Genomic DNA, 20,777 nt, shown 5'->3' with positions numbered 1-20,777 from the left:
AGTTGTTTGTTGATACTTGGTATATTAACCCTTATTGTAAATTCTTATCAACATATTCTAGACTTATTAAATTATTGTACCTTGCTAATTACACCGCCACCTACTGTCACACAGAGCTTTCCTGTTTGTTTAAATCTATTGGAGTAATGCAGTATAGAAAGTAAAATAATAAAAGATTCCTATTGTTTACCTCTGTCTCTCTTAATGCTATATAAATAAAGTTCACTTCCACAGATTTCTTTAAAATTGCTCAATCGTTTTTAAAATGTGGAAATGTTGTTTTAAGTCATGCCTATTCATGTTCTGAAGAAGAAATAGATTTATCTGAGTATATAAAATCAGTAAAGCTGCTGTTGACTACAAACCGGGTGCGCTGGGCGGGCGAGCACTTCGATGCTTAGCAGTAAGTACACACGTAAACTCCACCCGCCTGGTTGGCCACCATTTAACCGAACGCGATAACCAAACACACCCAGGAAGTGGCGGTAATACGCCAGAGCAAAACAACAGTGGCTCGAGGCAGCAGCGCACATTGTGTCGGAGAACCGTCGACGAGCACGCAGTTGATATTGTTTCCAGTCGCACTGAAGCTCAGCCGTGGTCGTGCCGCCATGTTTTCTTCCCCCTCCAGGAACCGGGCGCTGAGCGCCGCGGCTGCGTTCGCCGCCGTCGTGCTGTGCGTTAGCTTGGTGAGGCCGGCCGAGTGCCAGACCCCGTCCCCAGGAACGCGTAAGTTGAGCTCTGAACAAACCTCCGTGTTTTGGCCCGTTTTGCCGTCGACGGGCGCGTGTGTAGCCGCTTTGTAAGACGTGTGTGGTAGTTAAAGGAGGTTTGTCTGAGTGAACGGGGCGCTTTCGGGGTGCCGCTGCTCGGCTGCTTAACGTCATGTTGCTCTTCATGTCTCCGCAGCCTGCTCTGCCTACAAAAGCTGTGACACCTGCGTTCCCCACGCCAAGGTGAGCTCCCCACGGGCAGCGTGGAGCCAGCGTCTGACCGATCACACAGACCTTTGCCCGCTGAGTCCAAACGCATGTCTTCAACTCGTTTATGGTCCCTTATCTGTCTCATCTGTTTGTTTGGGCCTTTTATCCCCGAGCCTCAGTCGTCAGTGACGTTTTATTTATTGAATGCAGTGACCTGAAGGGGCTGCTGTTTGAATAATATTTTAATATAATACTGTAGCACGTTTGTCCACTGGCACGAAATCCTAGAAGTTCTGTTTATGTATTTATATATAGATTGCCATTTTCAGCTAAATATATTGTTATTAACAAACAGTATCAGTTAAAGATATCTTGTCAATGTTTATCAAACAGGGCTTCAATTAAACGGGATTAGTTGTTTCAGTTTATCACGCAGTTGATTGAGTGTTTTAATACTTTATCTGTTTTTGTTTGCACAGTGTCTGTGGTGCTTTGCCACCAACAACTGCACAGCATACCCGGTGACCTGGTTACTGCCTCCTCCGTCGCTGTGTCAGCTGTCCCAGGCTCGATGGGGAGTGTGCTGGTGTGAGTTTTGTCTTAATATAAATTGGAATTTGACACTAACTAAAGCTGCAGTCAGACGGGCACTGTAACCCTCTGAACTCTGAATCTGGGTGGTCTCCATGTCTCTGCAAAGAAAATAAATATTCTGCCATGTTGTGCCTCCTCCACGTCCAAAAGATATGAATGCAGAACCAACTTAAACCAAGTGAGAAGATATATGACTTAGACTATTATTTATTTATGCTACATTTGTGACAAAGTAACTCCAGACGAGAACCGATTCTTCAGATCTCTCTGCTTATTGTTTTTAAGTTTAAAACAACATGGGATGACGCTGACAGGACTGCAGTGCTGTAGTGGGATGTGTGTTACTCATTAGTCTAGTTAGACTGTTTCCACTTTCAGCGAATTGAAGATAGCATTTGTATGAGGAAGTTAATGTGAAGATAGTGCTCTGAATATGCAGGACAACAACTTTAAGATTGTCCCAAAATAGAAATACATGACGTATAAAAAATACACTTCATGAGAATGAAATGTGTTTTCACATATCTGTGTACTTTACAGAAGACCTTGCTGAAATGTTCCACCTTTGTCAAATAAAAATTAAAAAAAAAATTCAGGCAAATAACTGCCGGCTGTGTGCAACAGTCAGAAAATCTTCCACAAATACTGCTTATGTTGACAAAATTATAAAGAACCAGTGACATATTTCGCGAGAGGAGCTAAAACTTTCTGTTCCTCTCACTGTGCGGTGCTTCGGTGCCGCAAAGGACAGCTGTCATTCTCACAGCTTCCTCATATGTGGTTAAGTAGTAGCTTCATAGAAGTCCTCCATCACAATAAAATGTTCTTGGATACAGAAAGTGCAATCAGTGAAAGGCAGGGAAACTCTCCCTAGTTTGAGTCAGGTGGGAAAATACATGGCTGTGGGTTTTTTGTGGAGGTGAATTTCCAGTAAATATCAAAATTGACCTTATTACTTAAACATTCACTCGTGCCCATCTGCATTTAAGAAAGTCTGACCATACCTGGAAAAACAACTAGATGAACTTTATGGTTTACATATGTAATTGCTTTGTAATCATACTTTGTGGTTAAGGGTGTAATTTCAGGTTTTTTGGACCAAAGCTAATAACTTTCTTTATAGTAGGTTCAGTACTGAGATGTGAAGTGTTACAGCTTTAAAGGCGCCATTATTTTAGGTTTACTAAATTCTTAAAATGATGAATGATTTAACCTCCTATTTTACTGGTTGTTGAAAAACCTCCCCTGATCCTTTTACATGGTTCATTTTACGCTGACATGAGTGTTTTATTAGTGATTTTTAGTAAATTTGGTGTTTCTTATCATAAACACAAATGCAGTGAAGTTATGTCTGAAAGGGACACAAAATCATTGTGGCTCCTTTTTAAAAGTCAGGGTATATGAAACAGAAAGGTGACACATCAGTACCCTTGATGAGACAACGGTGGTTTCAAAGGAAGAACATTTTCATGTCAGGATTGTGCTTGGACTCACTTAAGACTGTTGTTCAATAGCTATGAAAGGCACAGTGGCAGCTGTAGATTGACTGTCTGATGTAAGCATCTTTTAGTTGTAAGCACCATCAGGTGGTTTTCAGGAAGGAAATACAGACGTTATTTTGAAACACAGAAGTTAGAATTCTGTTGCAGGAGCAGCTTTCAGCTTTACCATAAAGTATCGGCTTAAGTCTCGTCTGGTGGGTTAGTTATGTTTTCACTGGAAACCGCACAGTTTCATCATTTCACGTGAGGGTGAAGTAAGCAGAAATGTCAGCAGATGGCAGCATTTCCAACAATATGATCATCATTCAGCAGAGAGGCCTAAACCTCCCAGTGGCATTTAATCTCTAAGCACAGAATAAACCCAGTTGCTGTAAAGAATGTTAAAGTCGGCCACTTGTCGTCTTCTGTGATCCAGTGAACTTCGAAGCCCTCATCATTACTCTGGCTGTGCTGGGTGGACTCATCCTCACAAGCATCGTTGTGTGCTGCTGCTGCTGTTGCTGCAAGAAGCGTCAGTCAGGGTAAGTTTAAAAGACAAACTCATTGCATATCACTGTCACAATTACATATATGTCGGTATCTGCAAGTGTTAAACGTTTGACTGCAGAATTTTAGTAATTTGGTTCTTGTGCAATTTTTCCTTTGTGTCTCAATACTGATAACCCCAATTTATCTAACATTCTTTCTCCAAATAATATGTAATAAGGCTATGAATTCAATCCTTTTATTTTTTACTGATATTTAGACTTAGTTTGTAGTCCGTGCGTGCGTGTGCGGCTTTCAGTCATAGTGCTGGACTGAATTGAATTTGTCATGTCAGTCAATCAACAGCAGACTGGCCTGTCATACACTGACAGTCCTGTGGGTGTAGGTGTCTTCTTCATGTCTATCATCTGACAAAAAAAGGGCACAGGGTGTGTGTTGAACACGCAAACTAAGCGTTCACCTGAGTTCACTCCCTCCTCACATTCTTTTAAATTTATTCATGAACTTTATTTTCTCTACTGATTAATCGGCTTCCATGCATTATCCTACTGGATTCCACCGACACAGGTGGCAGTTTGTAGAATGGTGTAAATTGCCACACCTGGTGAGTGTCAGTGTGACTGTTGTTCTTACCTGGTTTTCTTGCCTCAATGTCTTAAGGCCTGACAGAGATGAAGAGAGATATTCCAGGAGGAGAGACGAGATCAGGCAACGTGCTGACGAGCGGTAAGAGCTTTACTCCAGGCTTAATAAGAACAGGTTGGGTCTGTCAGGTGTTCATCCATATGCTTTTGTTAAATACACGTTAGGTAGTTATGTTTTCATTTCTGTAAAATAATGTTTAATAACTAACAACTAGTTTGACTGACAGGCACATACATTCAGCTTTTATTACCCGTCACATATTATTGTGCTAATCTACAAAATAAGCAGACAACCAATTTCATATAGCTAGTATTTGTGTATGTAGAGGTTAAACACAACAATATCTTTTTAACTTCCTCAGACAACAGCAGATCAACAGCTATTAGAGAATGATTATAAAATAACTTTTTATTTGGTTTGCTTCTGACTTTATATAGTTTTTGTGACGTCCAACACAAACAAGAACTTGAGATCTAGTCGGTCTAGTGAAAATGATTGGGAGTATATTTGAGATTTATTCATAGGCAAACCTTTTTTGGTTCGACATGTGGTCGATGCAAAGTTTTTACGACTAAAATAAAAAAAAAATCTTTAAAATATTTTGACAGTTACTTTTTGAAGGATCCAGATTTTCAAAAGTTAAGTTAAGAAAGAGTTAAATACATTTTTACATGTTTATTAAATAAGTTTATAGATTTAAAGCTAAACACGTGTTTTTAAGAAGAGTACATTTGAGTTTTAGTCACACATGCTCAAATGTACTCTAATCTCTCTTAAAAAAGGCCAGTTGTGTTTTATTCCTATGAGTGTTCATTTGCACACGAGCAGGTCAAAGGTACGGAGTATAAATATTAATATAGTAATATTTAATAATATAATATTTGTTGTCAACTTAGAATCTAAAGAGCTGTCGCTGCTAATAAACAAACCGTCAGATAAAATATTTATTACTCAGAGCAAAAGCATCAGGTACAGTTTATTCAGCTGTTGTTGGTGAGCTTATCAAAATGCTGCAAGACAATGGAAGCAAATGAGAATTAACAGAGAGAGGCGAGCACGGAAGAGGAGAATGGCCGCTCCAACAGTCACCACCGCAGCTTGTGGGCAAACCAGGGGTGCGAAGTGCTACGATGGGAAAAACACTATTCAGTATCGGTGAGCTTCAGTCAGAGAGCCTACCACTGTAATCCAGTCCGGGATTTGAGCAGCAAGCAGCAAACCTTCAACAGCGTAGCCCGTTTCAACAATCAGACAGCAGCGTTACCCGTATGAGTTTGTTGATCTATTGCACATAATCCATGGAACGCATTCAACACAAAACAGCAACGGCAGTGTCAAAGCATTGAGAGAACGCTTTCTAGAGACATTTAACTGGATACCTGACTCTGCCATGTTACAGGCACCCACGTCTGAATATATACAAAATTTCTTCTAAAATTGTTGTGCAATAAGAAAAGCCTATTATTTTGATTTTAAAAATCTTTTAAATTAATTTTATTTTGATATGTTATTGTTCAAAGGTTTTAAATTAAGTCAGTAATGGCATTTTTAGTCTTCTCTCTTTATCTGACAAAGTATCAAGTATAGGAATACATGTTGGTATTGGTACCGTGACAACGCTACTCGTGGCAAACACACACACTCGTGGCAAACAAGCTCAAGTTTTAATAATCAGCAAGGAAACACAGCTGCAGTTAAGACTTGGCAGAGCAGCAACAGTGAAGCAACCAGCATCTGGTGATGTCTGGCAGTTGCTCACTTTAGAGTCATTGGCTGAAAAGTATGAAAATGTGCTGTTTTACCTCATGATTACTTTAGTTTCTCAATGTGTTTTAAAGTGAAATAATAGCTCTTCAATGTGAAAACAAGTCAGTGTCTCAGAGGTGGAGCTCAATGTCCCTCAGCTCACATCCCCAAAGACCAGCTGGATTGTGAAACCTGTGCAGCTGCTCCTTGGTTTATCGCCATAAGGAGCTGACATCAGTAGGTGGAGTGACATCTACTGTCATAGAAAAAGTGAGATCATGATTGAAATAATGAAACCTGGAAACCTTTGCCTTCTTGCTCTCTTTAAATATTTTAGCCTCGTCGTTGTGCTTAGTGCTTGTACTCCCAGTGCATCCATCCTCTGAGGACCACCAAATGACGTGTTGCTAAGCGAGGCAGTCGAGCAGAAGCACAGGCAGTAACTGGTTGATGGTCATGATTTGCAGTGCTGGGACCTCTAGTTCTGTGTGTTTGAAATGGTAAAAGCTGAATTATCCCGTGTCCATGAGCTTTCTCTCTCTCTCGTGCCACACAATCAACATTCGTCCGGGTTTCCTGTGGTGTGCATGATCAAATCTCAGGAGTCGGCCTTAGTGCACTGACCTACATAGTTCATGTTGTGAACAGCACTTTCAGAAGAGATCAGGCCCATCGTGGGTGAGACCAGTGCCTCTAGCAGAGCCAGCTCATTCTGAGAATCAGCAGCATCTCGTATGGACCCATACGTATTTTTGAATGTTTTTTTTTTTTTTTTTTAATCGGTGATTGTCACTAAATACCAGGACAAAAAAGATTGGAAAGGTTTTAAAAAGAGAATTTATGTTTGACTTTTCTTATGTGCTCGCCTTGTCCACTTGTTGAATATAGAGGTACTCATGTGACGCAAGTGTCAACAGGAACAAGTCAATTATCTGCACGCGAGCAGGGCAGCATAGTTGCGAGGACAGATGGCAGCACTGACTGCTAACGCACCACAGACACGGGCTGATTTACAGCAGCTCGCTGTGCAGGGACACCCCTGGAGACCCAGAGCGTCAGACGGCCTACCAGTTGTTTGTTAAAGGCTCTAATTGTATTTTACTGCCAGCTAATGAGGAGAGAGAGAAGATCAAGTTAGCATCAGCATCATCATCATCTCTAAAAACCCAACTAGTTTAGTTCTTTTTGTTTTGGTGCTCCATCTTCTATATTATTGTGCCTCGTATTAATGCTCAGAGGGGACGCGGTTAATAAATGGGCTGTGTAGAGCCTGATGATACAGTACATCAATACAGTATTGATGGTGAGATGAGGCTATATGTCAAATGGGTCTTTGATGACACTGCAATATACTTTCATTTTTCCATAGCTATTTCATAGTTTGAGAACGAGTATGATTTAGCTGTGAATGCTTTTCTTTCATCACCACAGAATCATCATATGGACATGAACTTATTGTCCTCTGCATTTCAATAATCACCCCCTTTTTAATATCATCATTTATAATCATAGAGGCACCAGTGACGTTGTGTTGACCCCACCCACACTCAGCAGTCTGACCATCCAGCCTCTAGCAGCAGGATGCACAGTCCAGTGTGAGAGTTACTGGTTGGAGCACAGCTAGAGATGCGTCACGGAGGGAACGTCTAGCTTTAATAACCTGCAGTGACGTTATTAAGAGCAGGAGGAATTGACTTGGTCGTGTATGAATTTAAATCCTTGATAAAGATAATGAACTTCCCTCCGGCAGCGGATCTGTGTAAAGCTGCTTTAGATTATATTGGAATATTATTTGTTTTTCCCAAATTATTTATTGTAGTTAATTTTTAGTCCGATTAAAGTCCAATCAAAGAATGGTGGAATCATAGGGCTGAACGTCCTTTTTTTTTCTTTTCATACAGGAAGGTGGAAAGAAAAGCTCGGCACGATGAGATCCGCAGAAAGTATGGTATGTATGAAGCACCACCACCACAGACTGTCCGATGTGTAAACCTGCGCTTCTTCAGTCAATCAGCAGGTCTGACACAGCGCTGGATGTAAACAGCCCCGTCCTTTGCGCCGCCGTGCTCAGATGCATGTTAAATTGGTCCCACATTTTCCAGGACGTTGTCATTGACTTTCATTTCCATACCCTGTGCCAGCGATGCATTATTCAATGGAATATGCTCAGTCCCCGACTGAGGCGATTCAGGTCACGTATGGGTTACCCCAACGCCTGTCTGTTTTGATCAATTCAAGCATAATTTATAATGCCCTGTTAGAGGGAAGTTCCCGTTCTGTGGGGTCACAGGAACGGTGGAAGGTTTGTCTGAAGAAAGAAAATAGTCTTGGTTTTAAAGGAGATTCAAGCACCGCTCCTAATTCTGGTGTGTTGTGTGAATTCCAGACCAGGCTAAGCATCAGCTCATTGTCTTACTTTAAGCACTGGATCACTGAAGGTCATACGGGAGCATTCACCTGCAAAGTAGGAGAGAGTTTGACATAACGGAGTTATTCTGACAAAAGTATCAGCCATAATTACAGATGTGATGCAAGTCTGTCGTTATTCCCAGTACTGTCTCATAGCCTGTAGAACAATGAGCTCAGGCCATTGCAGTAAAAGCAACAAACTGGCTGCATGTAGCAAACATCATGTTGCGGTTTCATGGGACTTGCATCAAGTGAAACCAAGTTTTCCAGGTGTAGTTTGAGAAGACAGGTAGAAAAAGTGGATCTATTCCTGTGGCTTCGTGCAGCAAGCATAACCTCTCCGCCCCGTCAGCTCACTGGGCCTGTGGATGTTTGTCTTTTATGACCTGTGTAATAGTTTAGAAATCCTTAGCATCCCTCGGCTGCGTCTGTTCGTCCCTCGGCCCCGAGCAGCTGCCATTTTGCCAGCAGTATTTCTGCTTTGAGTTCCAGTTAACCCTTTGGTGGCCACGTCAGTCAGTTGTCCCTTGATGCATAGTTCTTGCTACTAAAGGACTGTATATAACACGTTACAATGTGCATCATCACAGCCGGCATGCAGTTTCTAGGTTTTTACCCATGTTAAGAGAATGCAGTGGAAGATGGACTTTCCGCCAGAACAATGTCCCCTGGTGATCCATGGAAAAATGTAGGAACTCTAATCAAGGGAAGGAGATGCAGCGTCTTTGACTCAACATGAGCTTCTGTGTTCTCGCTTAACTTCCACTTTCTCTTTCCTCTGCAGGTCTGATGGGTGACTCAGACCACCCGTACAGCAAGTTTGAGAATGAGTAAAGCAGCTGCGCTGGAGATAAGCAGGTCCACAACATTAACAGCGACACACACTCTAAGGATTGTTGTCGTCTTCCAGACCCGACCGACATGGACGTTTCTCACTTTTCAGATAACGAACCTGATTTAAAAAAAAATCTGAATTTACTTTATTCTACCTTTTGTTAGAAAAGAGAATGCAGTGCTTTGTGTTGGACACATGTTAAATTGCAGCTTATTTCCTGTTCAGAACTTTCCACATGAGTTAATGTCTTTTTGGATATTGTAATTTCATATCTTTGTCTTTGCACTTTGTATATATACTGTTAAATTAGAAAATACACGATAAGAGATGCTCTCACAAAAATAAAATATTCTTTTAACAATAATGTGTTAATTGTGTGTATAGTGTTGTATTTTTTAAATGTTGCTTGCCTAACAACAAAAGGATGAGAAGCAGTTTGTCAATTTGTCCTTTAGCAGCATTAACTCAATCACATCATTCCCTATTTCACACATTGTAATAATACTAACTCTCCACTGATAATGAATAATGTGCATCATCATGTTCATCAGCTATTAAAATTAAAAGGATTTTGTCAGCCCCCCCCCCTCCCTCCCTCCTGGAACGTGGCACCAAGACATCTGCAACGTATCCTCCAAGTCCTCCCAGCTGAGGGTTGGGTCCTACTGTGCATCCTGCCGCTGCCACCTGCTTCATATGGGGAAAAACTAAACATGGAACAGTTCAGATACTGGTGGTGCAGTGGGTGCATTATTGTAGCCCTCAGAAAGCCGTCAATACAGAGAGATGACTGAAGCTGTCTGAAAGCAAGCAATGTATAGCTAAAGTGTCCATCGCAGCATTAATACATCATCCAGTGTAAACCATAAAACCAATATACATTTTATTTTTTTATTATACACGTTCTACCACTGTAGTCCATCACTGGCCTTTTAAAACATGCGGCTGGATCATGCTCCCATTCGGTTTTCATGTTAATCTGATTAAACAGCGCCCGTGATGTTTTCAGGTTTATTCGGTGAGGACGTCCTCCTCATTGATCCTTCTCCGTCTCCAAACGGCCTCTGGGGGTGGTCGTTGTATCAAAGCAGCCTCCTCCGCTCACATTAGCCGACAGGGTTCCTGGGTTGAGAAAACTTCCAAGTCCCATTACCTCACGGCCATCTGGTGCCACCACTGTGCGCGGATCCCTCAGCCCGCTCTCCGGCGCACGTCTTGCAACTTTTTTCGTGCGGCCCAGTTTGCGCGTGACGAGCGCACGCGCCGTAATGAAGCTGTGCGTCTACCAGTGATTGATGATCAGGCATCAGCGCTTCGGCGTCTCTAGCCGAGGCTTGTCGTGTCTCTGCGTACACGCTGCTACACCATTGTTCCTTTGATGCCTCGGAGTAATTGGCGATGCGGCGGCTGTGGCGACTGCAGCGCGGATCCGCCAGATCAAGCTTGATGTGCGTCCGCCCGCATATAAGGACGCATGACGCGCAGGCACGAGCTGATGAGCCCGCGGCTGCGGGATTTGGAAGACTGATGTAGGGTTCGGACAGCTCTGATAGCTTTAATCCCACAGCTCCTTCTTTTAATCCTGACCATATACTACTGCAAATTAGAGATTGCATGAATGTGACTTAGTATTCAATATTAATATTTTGAGCCAGATTTAGCAGAAAAAGTGTACCAAGAGGAAAATAGTAGTTTTTGTTAATTAAGAGCGCACAAGTGTGGCAATAAATACATCTTTTCGTATGGTTGTGATGCTTTATTGTTCATCAAATGCGTGAAAATTGCTCAGAATGTGCTGCATCACCAAACCCCATAGACCGTGTTTTGACCTAATAACTTGTCATGAATGTTTGGTAGATTTGTCATCTCCAAGTTCGTCCGTCGTGGCTCTGAGGTGAGACCACGCCGGTGAACGTGGTGTTTGAGGGCAGCGGCAGTCTCACGCGGGAGCGCCGACAATGATCCACGCAAATGTTCCTCCTCCCGCAACACATTACGGGGCGGCGCCTGCGCCGTGACGGCCAGCCGCGGCAGCCAATGGGAACGCGGTGTTCCCCGGGAATCCTCCAATCGCTCCAATTCAGGGAGGGCTCTCGAGGTCGAAACCAGAGAGAGAATCCCCAAAAATGACATCTAGATTGCGGTGGAGCAGGGAGGGAGGAAAGAAAGGAAAAAGTCCGACTGGATCTCGCTTTCCTCTTAGACCAACATCCAGACGCACCGCCAAAGGCGCAGCACATTACGCACGTTTCCAGGTTGGATGCCTGCTGTCTCCGCGGACTTGCCTTTGTGGAAATGTAGTTGCGTTCCCGAGAAAAGCCCATCTGCACAGGATTCGCCTCTTACTACTTGATGAGAGACGCGCGAGTCGCTGAGGCGCCGTTTCCTGTGTTCGCCAGCGCGCTGCAGCTGTGCCCAAGAAGCCCCCGCAGGGCTGAGCGACCACCCTCCTCCCCCCGCGTCACGCCGCCAGCCCGCACCAACATGTGCGACCTGATGCCAGCCTCCCAGCCCGCACAGAAGGTCGGCAAGATGAAAAAGTTGAGGAGAACTTTGTCTGAGAGTTTCCGGAGCATTGGTGAGCGCTTTTCGTTTTTTATCCATGTATCCATTTTTATCCTTTTGTGCGCAGGGAGTTGAGAAACGTCTGCGGCGGCGGCCTGAGGTGATGTCTGGTCACAGCCTGAGGTTAACAGCCGCGGTAGAAGCGCGTTATCCCGGCCTGTCGTAATTCATCTGTCTGCCCGTTTGCCCAGAATTGGTCCTTAGGTCACATTGTTTATTACAGTAGTTATCAACCATTTATTACCATTTTTTCCAATTAGCGCTTGAGCATGGATTGAAATTAATTTGTTAAAAATCAATGAGATGCTCGAAGCGGCAGATGTTCCAGTTGTTTCAATTTCACAAAAAATGCTCAGCCAAACTAAAAGAAACCATTTCCTGTCTAGAGTCAATCTCTGGGCCGTAAAATGTCATAAAATACAAAAAAATGAGTTAATTTCTTAAAAATCTGTTTCTCTTGATAAACATAGAGTATATTGATAATCTCATCATCAAAGACAATGATTAGTGAGGCTTTGGTGGTTTTAAGCATTGTTAATCAAAGGTGCCCACTCAACATCAATTAATTCCCGGGGGTCTCACCCACGTTTCTCTCATAACCAATACCTCAAATCTCAGCAGTTGCAAATATTCAGCATGTTGCCCATTCCCCAGAATCTTTCGCATTGCTTATCTGATTAAGCACCTGCCGTCTTCCAAGAACACATATTGCACAAATCAAACACACATAAAAGACAGATTTAATAACTGTAATTAAAAATGAGAGAAATTATTAAAAATATATTTTTTATTAATTCTTAGCCAACATTAAAAAAGCTAGTGATGTATTTGCAGCTCTACACGATTCATGTTCACAGCATGTAAAGTCAGCAGTCTCTCAAAATGTGTAGTCTTTATAAGTTGAATGATAAAAATGTCCTCTCTGTTAAATTATTTACCGTGTCTTCATGAAGCTGTTTTCATCTGACCAACAACTTTAACATCGCTAGCGTTTCACATACTGGAGTGGACTTCCAGATAAATACTGCTTGCTTAGCTTTTCCTAATGACACGAGAACACATGAGTTGTTGTCACAAATAGTTATTGAATGCTCTGACTTGGCTGTGTTGGAGTATTGGATCAGCTGTTGTGACGGATATGTGCAAACTATAGTGAAAATATCATCATCAACTTCATCATCATCATCATCTCATGCACAGGTTTAAATCTAGTTGTCTAGTAATGTACGCCCACCACATCTCATTTACTCATTCTCTGTCACTCTCTCCCTTTTCTCTCTTTTTCCCGTACTTGCTCTCTCACAACACACACACACACACACACACACACACACACACACACACACACACACACGGACACACACGGACACACACGGAAGAGACCTTCACAGGGTTCATTGGCCTTTGAAGCTGTGTGTGTGTGTGTGTGTGTGTGTGTGTGTGTGTGTGTGTGTGTGTAGAGGATGAATAGCTGGATGCAGCCTATAAGAAAAGATGAGAGATGAGCAGAAGTGAGCCTGGGTCGATGTTGCCGGAGCAGAATGAATGGCATTGAGTTTTCCCCCGTGCTGACGCGCGTCTCCTATTGGCGGTCCTCCCTCAGTCTGAATCAACGCATCTGAGCATCGATTGGGCCTTTGCTCAGCTCTGTGGATGCTTTAACAAAGCAACATCAAGAGCCAGCATTATTGTCTGCGTCCTCATAACAGTATATTTCATGGACCAGAGCTGCCTCCAGTGTCAAATTATGGCCTGGTCCAACGTAATGCGCTGTGGTGATTTTCACAGATTCATAACTTTGGCCCCGTTTCATGGACTGCTGCAGGGTTTGTTGGTGTTTTCTGACATGTGAGCTCAGGTTGGGTCTTGATGATGATGAGAAAAGCCTCTGATGGATTTTATGATGTCTCAAGTCTGTGCGAAGCATTTTCAATGAACACATGCCACATATTAACCAGATCTCCTGTATGGGCACCTTCCCAGCTACTGCGGCTGTAGCAGAGCCCACAGATCTCTCTATTCCCAGAAGAACTTTTTTTGTAGTTTATACTGCATATTTTGCTCAAATCACTGGTGACCTGTAGTTCTGAATTGATCACTGTTGTTCACTGATTTGCTGCAGCACCATCACACTCACACCTGAGGCCTGCATCACAAATATCCAATTAACCTGACTGGTCGTCCTTGAACCGTGGAAGGAGCCCATGCAGATATGGAGAACACGCAAACATGCAGGCTCCACATATGAAGGCACCTGCGGGGCCTTGGGAATCGTAGACCGTTGTTGCTGTGGTGCAGAGGGCTGCAACCCAGTGCAATCTATTATAATTTCAACATGACAACTCCAGTAATGGAAAAGCTGCAGCATTTGACGACACAGTGTTGCACAGCTCCATTCTCCACCTGCGGGCGTTCCACTGTTTACTGTAAAGGTCTTTGACCCCTGACACATAACAGAGATTTCACCTCCCTCACTACTCCTGTTGAGGTGCCTCAGAGCACAGCAATTAACACCCAGCTGCTTCTCAGGAGCTGGACCTGCAAGGTGTAAAGTATGATCGACACAAAGTCATCTGCATTAGACAGTTCTCAACGTTTGTGTCGTCTGTCCCTCAACGAAAGACCTGTCGTACAGTTTAGTGATAAGTAAATGCAACGGCTGCTTCCACATCAGCTTTGGCTTTATCCTGTTTTGTCTATTGGAGGCTTCTATTCACACTCCATTAGTGTCATGCCATCACCTACTGTACAGTATGTATGTGCTCAATACAGGTTTTGTTACGTTTGGGCTTTGGTGCAGTCAGCGGTAATGATAAGATCAATGTGTTGGTCCAACAGAGCACAACTCTCATCACATTTTTCTGTCTTTGCCATCCATCCATCCATCCATCCATCCATCCATCCATCCATCCATCCATCCATCCATCCATCCATCCATCCATCCATCCATCCATCCATCCATCCATCCATCCATCCATCGACCCACCTAGTTAATGAAGTTCTGAATTGATGTTAAAACTGTCAAGATGATTTCCACTTGTATATCAAAATGCTCAACAATACAGTATAATATCCCTTCCAGTTTCATTCCCTTATCCAGAGTCAGAGTTGAGGATTTATTTGGACTCCAGTCTTAATCCATTGCATTGAGTAGATCTGCAGCTGTGATGGTGCTGTCAAAAGTTTCTGGCTGTGGCCTTCGGGGAGCGCGTGTGTTGTGACCGTCTGAGGAGCGTCTGAAGAAAGCGGCGGTTTAACGGCTCAGTGGCTGGGCTGACAATGCTTCCAAACATTCATGACATAAATAAGTCATTTTACGGGGAAGCAGTCCCCCGAGCGCTCTGTCTTCTAGCCATCTGTACTGCCTTCCTCATTAGACAACACAGTCAACATTAGGAGTCAATAACTGAGAAATCATCATCCAGCTATTAATAACACTCCCCACGAGCATCTGGTGCTATGAGAGCTTCAGTAACCAAAGCTGCAGACACAAACAGGCTGTCAAGGAGGATGTGTTGTTTACTCTCCCGTCTCCCAGTCAAATACAGGGCTGTTGCCACCCTCCACCAACAACCAGTGTGAACAAATAAATTAATAAGTAATACATTTGCTTTTTAAAGGATTTGTGTATCATGGGACATTGTTCTTTTTGCAATTTAGATTTGCAAAGTCACTTCTCTCCAGCAGTTCTCAGACTATTGGGACGGTTGAGCCCATGCCATTTTCTCCTTCCGTCTGCATCCACACAGAAGAAAAAATCCTAACAGTGACTGTGTATAAGTTTAGGACTCCCCCATTAACACAACTTTTTATAAAGTAACTTCAATTTAAAACAGGATTATTCTAAACATTGTATGTGAAGCTTCTCATTTTCATGAAATCACAGACCTTTTCCATAAATATGTGTATTTTGTAAACGAACCAGACTGTCTCTTTACGCAGGGTAACATCAACCTTTCAACATCAGCCTTTCTTCAAGCTTCTGCACCAACATGAATCCATAAAGCAGACACATAATACACTGCGTTGTCTGGCTGACTGTTCTTCTAGACTGTTGTTGTCTCATTAATATGTTATTTGTGGATGTCATGGAATGTGAAATACCTGTACTCATTACAGATTATTTAAAAATGAAACTCCAAACATATTTACCGCACATTTTTCTTTGCTTTTCTTAAAAAATTGAAATTCTTTCAGAGAAGTGAGTCTTCATCAGGACGAGTGAGCTGCTCTTCAGCTCCCATCAAATCTAATCCCATGCCACTTTAATGAGCACCAAATAAATTCCTGACAAACGTCGGCGCAGTTAAAAATTTGTTTGTGTGTGTGTGTGTGTGTGTGTGTGTGTGTGTGTGTGTGTGTGTGTGTGTGTGTGTGTGTGTGTGTGCGTGTGTGTTTGTGCGTGTTTCTTTACCGTTTGACATTTTATTCTGCTCATTCTTCAAAACGTGTCAATACAGGCAGTGTCTGACTCACTCTTTGTTTCTTCTTTTTGCAGCTTTCAAGAAAGAGGACAGCGGCTTTGATGAGGTAGGTGGTAAACAAGTGAATTCTCTGGGAGCTTGTGACATCAGTGACCCACTTACAGTGTTGTAGGCTTCATTTTTTCCTAAAAGCCATTGATGTATTGCTGCCTGGATGTTGAGAGATGAGTCAGAAATGCATTCATATGTTGAGCATGACGGGGTTCCCTCACATCACACCTCTCAGGGCAGCCATCATCATCACAGGGCTTCCTGCCAGATGACAGATCACCCAGTTTGAGCAACTGGACAGAAGTGAAAATTTGCCAAATCCGTTTGCTGTTAATGGACCCTTCCCAATTTTCTTTGTCTGTCTGTTTCTGCTGCAGTGCAGTATACAACATTTTGCTGCAGTCTGCTTCCTTTAATATTAAATATATGCTGATTGGAGATCAGACACTTCATTGGCTCTGTTACGATCGGCACAAAAAAATACATCCTCTCTACTCTTTGATTTCATCTTTAATATATTTACTGTACGTACTCCCAGACCTGAAGCCGTCACTTTGAGACCTTCGGTTTTCACTCATTTAGCCCTTTAACACCAGAATTGTTAAAGAACTTTATAGTCACCGAAGACTCTCCACCTGTGTGCTTTCTGTTTCATGTGCTTCATGGTACTGTATGTGTGCTTACTAAAGGTTATATTGTTGCTGTACTGTAGCATGCAGGGACAATGGGGTTTGTTTGGTATCTTTAAAATACAAGACTGTGAAGATCTGCTATAGATGACTTTTTCAGGAGGGAAAATAAAACAAATCAAAAGCTTAATATATCGATTTTAGAATTGCTGTTATCGTCTAAACTAGCAAATCCTACAAATGCTTTATTACCCTGTTTCACGAATCCCATTCAACTCCAATATATCATCTGTTTGTACCAGAAGCTTGTATTTTTCTTGTGCATTATATTACACGCCACCTAAACGTATGTTGAAGTCAGCATACGGTTTTATTCCCTCTATCGACTCCCTATTGACCTGTGAACACTGGGACAGTCTTTTTTGCAGGCCCGTGTAACATATTGATTTCTCAAACATTTGCTTGCGGTTTGCTGTTGCATGCGACTACTTGATGAGGCCGTCAATGTGTTTGAACACACTGAGGGCTTCGATCCGTACGGTCAAAGGGAAATCCTGCTTAGTTGCTCTTTTGGGGTAAAGTCAGCTCAGCAGTGCTCGCCCTGCAGACGCTTCTGTGCTTTGAATGAATCACATAGTTTTTTTGGAAAACGTCTAGTGCATTGTCTGCAGGAGGAAGTGGAATAAACTAATGAATAAATGATAAGGCACCAGCATGTGGCAGAGGTGCTGCTGCTGTGGGTGGGGGAGTGGCTGGCTAGAACTCTAATACTGACCGTTTTGTATTCAGCAGTGCCAGGGAACAGAAGAGCACCAAAAAACATGTCAGCAGCTCAATGGTCCAATATCAATGGGCTCATTGAAGAAAGTGCGCACAATGATCTCATCAAATCTGGATGGAGACAAAAAATAGAGAGATAGATATAAATAGCAGCCATTTGTAAAATGCGCACAGACTTGGTCAGATGTAAAATTTAACGTAAAGTAAAATAACCAAAAGCTGTTTCACATTCCACAGATGGGCCGATGAGCTGTAATTACCTTTAATATGGGGTCTGTAGAGTCACACCTGGTGCATGTGTTGGAATTGTTGAGGGCTAAGCCAAAGTCAATGACTTTAACCTTCAACAGCTGCTGCATGGATCCATCATCATGGTATTCGCTGCCTACAGATCTGCATGTACCAGTGTTAGACACTCAAGATTGTAAATTTGGAACATTTGATCAATGGACCTGGAATAGGTAAATAAATGAATTATGTTGGACTCACTGCTTATTGGACTGGAGCAAACAGATCATAAAACCAACTATCATCTCTCTCACCTTATTATTCATCATCTTTCCACTGTGCTACTGTGCATAACTGTCCTCCCTGCATCCAGCACAAATCTCTGCAGAAAGGCAAAAACGGCAACTGTGCAAATCAGAACACCACCTTGAGGCTAAAGTGTGAGGTTGTGGGGAAAGGAGCGCTTCTGCAGCTTTAGGATTTACTGCCTGAGCACGGGAGGCTTTTATCTGAGTGAAGAATAAGAGTTACTAGTAATGACATCGCTGGAACACAGTCAAGGCTTAAAGCACCGTGTATTTAAACCTTCAGGAAACCTGGCGAATGCAGCTCCATCCAAGCGCTTCCCACATTCAGCGTGACTGGAGAGAGAGAGAGAGAGCGTGACTACAGCCTCAGCTGTAGTGTGGTGGAGAAGGGGCAGTGAGGAATGTTGCACTGTAAGGTTTTCCCACCCGCTCTTTATTTTTGCAGGCATGAGAGGGCCGATATCGCCTACGTCACCGTGTTTATACTTTGGCATGTGGTCCTTCACTGGTTGCTCCATGGACTTGTTCAGGATGGGCCTTTTGTGGTGCAACACTGTGAAGCAGACCATTTGTAGAAGTCACTGTCAAGGGAATTAGCCTCGGCCATTTGCTATAAATGGGCTGTTCTGCTGAGAAAGAATGCGAAGAATCCAAGAGGGTAAAATACTCCTTCCTGTCCTGCAGGATTTGTTTTTGTAAGAAAGCGAGCAGCAGCAGCAGCAGCGACGGGTCCAGGAGACGAACGTTTGGGGTTTAGATGAAGTTGGTTAAGTGTGATGGTGGATGTTTATTTAGTGGAAAGGAAACTGTGTTTGTTCAAATCAAATAAAGTAAGAGTCTCTAGACAGCAGGAAAAACAATTGCACATCTCTTTCCTCTCTCTCTTTTAAAACTAAGATGGAACAAAGCAGATTGAGTGAAGACTAGCCATTGTAAGATATGCCTTTTTCATATCACTTAATTCCAGGCATGGGGGTGCAGCATGCCTCCACCAGCTTTGACATCTAAAGAGTGAAATCTTGGTCCATTGTGCTTTGCACAGTAGCTCAAACTCAGTCAGATGGGATTGAGAGTGTTTGTGAACAGCCATTTTCAAATCTTGCCACCATGTTTTACTTTACTGCGATCTAAACCGTTCCGTATGTTAGGGCTCGTCTTACTGCTGAAGGGGAACTTCAGTCTTAAATCATTTGCAGACTAGAGCAGGTTTTCTTCTCCTTCATTTGGCCCCATTCATCCTCCCCTTAGCTGTGACTGTGACATGTTTCCTGTCCCTGTTGAAGAAGAACATCCCCACAACACGATGCTGCTAGATGGTGAGGATGCTGCGTTCAGGATCACCTGCAGTGTTAAGTTCACACTACACATAGTGCTTTCAGGTCAAAAAGGTTTGACTTTGGTCTTATTTGACCGAAGCAGTTGTGCAGTACTCTTTCCATCTTCAAACAATGGATTGAACAGTGCTGTGTGAGAAGTTTGTTTCACAACTGTATTCCTGACCTGCCACAGAGCACAGGCAGGATGGTTGGACCAGGGGCTGTCCATCAAAGGGCGGGGGGTTGAGAGAGAGAGAGGGGGGGGGGGGGGGGGGGTGGGGGGGGGGCACAACTCCTGGAGAAAAAGAGACGAGGTTAGTTAAACATGGAACAATGATAGAAGGTTATTGGACAGAGGAGGTAGAAGGAAACAGAGGAGCTCAGTGTATAAATTAAGTCCCCCAGCAGTCTATGTCAGCTTAACTAAGAGATGGTTCCTGTGACTAATAATCATTGCCAATGGCCTTAACCATCTCCAGCTTTATCAAAAAGGAAGGTTTTAAGCCTGATCTTAAAGGTGGAGAGGAGCAGAAAAAAGGAAAGGACCCAAAGCGAGTGCATTGCATTTGGGGGCAGTACTATGGTGGAACCTTGATCGAGGGCATGTAGACTGGACAGCTAAGCCTCACTGAAACTCAGTAGAATGCTCTCAAAGCTAAAACTAGCGGCAGGTTCAGGCAATGCCGTCGTTTTCACTTTCCACGATCCAGTAAAGCAGAGCTGCCTTTGTCTGCCTCGAAGTCTCTGACCAAGAATCCGTGCTCCCACGTAGGTTCCTACAAATGGATGAAAGCTTTTTCAACCTGGGCCGTTGCTCTCCTCACTCCCTCTGTCTGACGCCATGTGTAATGGAAGCAGTTAAAGTTTGTTAAAGTGACCATATCACATTTAAATCTTGTTGAATGTGTTTTCTATTAGAAACAACCGTCAGATCAGCGTTTTCAGCCTAACCCATTGAATTTTTCACTTTTTTAAATAGTTTTTGGTACACGGACCATAGAGATGGATCCAGGACGTATGTGAACTTGTCCTGACCTTCCTTTACAATAACCAGAAACAAGCACAGCAAAAGTTTGTTTTGAAGGTCCAGCACCATCATCCTACACATCACAGCCTCCTGGTGATGTATAGGTTTTCCTCTGTGGCGCTTGAAATACATCAGCCACATACAGTAGCGAACCATAAAGCAGCACTTCCCACCGCTGAGAGAGCTCAGTCCTCCATTATGGGCCGAAGGAGTGCGATGGCTCCTCTCAGACTTTGGATCAGCCAAATAGGCAACCTAGTATGACATGAAAAACTCCTTTATGGTATGGTTTATTGGTAGAAATGTACA

The 20,777-nt window shown here is 43.1% G+C and overlaps 2 protein-coding genes across 2 annotated transcripts in view; both read left to right on the top strand.

Annotated features, from left to right (window-relative positions):
• Positions 1 to 458: 458 nt before the first annotated feature.
• Positions 459 to 9,504, top strand: LOC114843363 (pituitary tumor-transforming gene 1 protein-interacting protein). Its single transcript, XM_029129852.3, has 7 exons — positions 459 to 729; positions 910 to 956; positions 1,403 to 1,511; positions 3,435 to 3,540; positions 4,166 to 4,231; positions 7,798 to 7,844; positions 9,090 to 9,504. Exons 1-7 carry the CDS (start codon positions 612 to 614, stop codon positions 9,137 to 9,139), a joined length of 543 nt encoding a protein of 180 aa, XP_028985685.1. The 5' UTR covers positions 459 to 611; the 3' UTR covers positions 9,140 to 9,504.
• A 1,768-nt stretch (positions 9,505 to 11,272) lies between these two features.
• cdk14 (cyclin-dependent kinase 14) overlaps positions 11,273 to 20,777 on the top strand; it is a 110,020-nt gene continuing 100,515 nt past the window's right edge. Inside the window, exons 1-2 of the mRNA XM_029130541.2 lie at positions 11,273 to 11,718; positions 16,204 to 16,235. Coding sequence (XP_028986374.1) covers positions 11,493 to 11,718; positions 16,204 to 16,235 — 258 coding nt within the window. The 5' untranslated portion in view covers positions 11,273 to 11,492. The remainder of the gene's footprint in view (positions 11,719 to 16,203; positions 16,236 to 20,777) is intronic.

Source organism: Betta splendens, chromosome 16, assembly GCF_900634795.4.
Source record: "Betta splendens chromosome 16, fBetSpl5.4, whole genome shotgun sequence".
NCBI lineage: Eukaryota > Metazoa > Chordata > Actinopteri > Anabantiformes > Osphronemidae > Betta > Betta splendens.
This window is presented reverse-complemented; position numbering and strand designations above follow the sequence as displayed.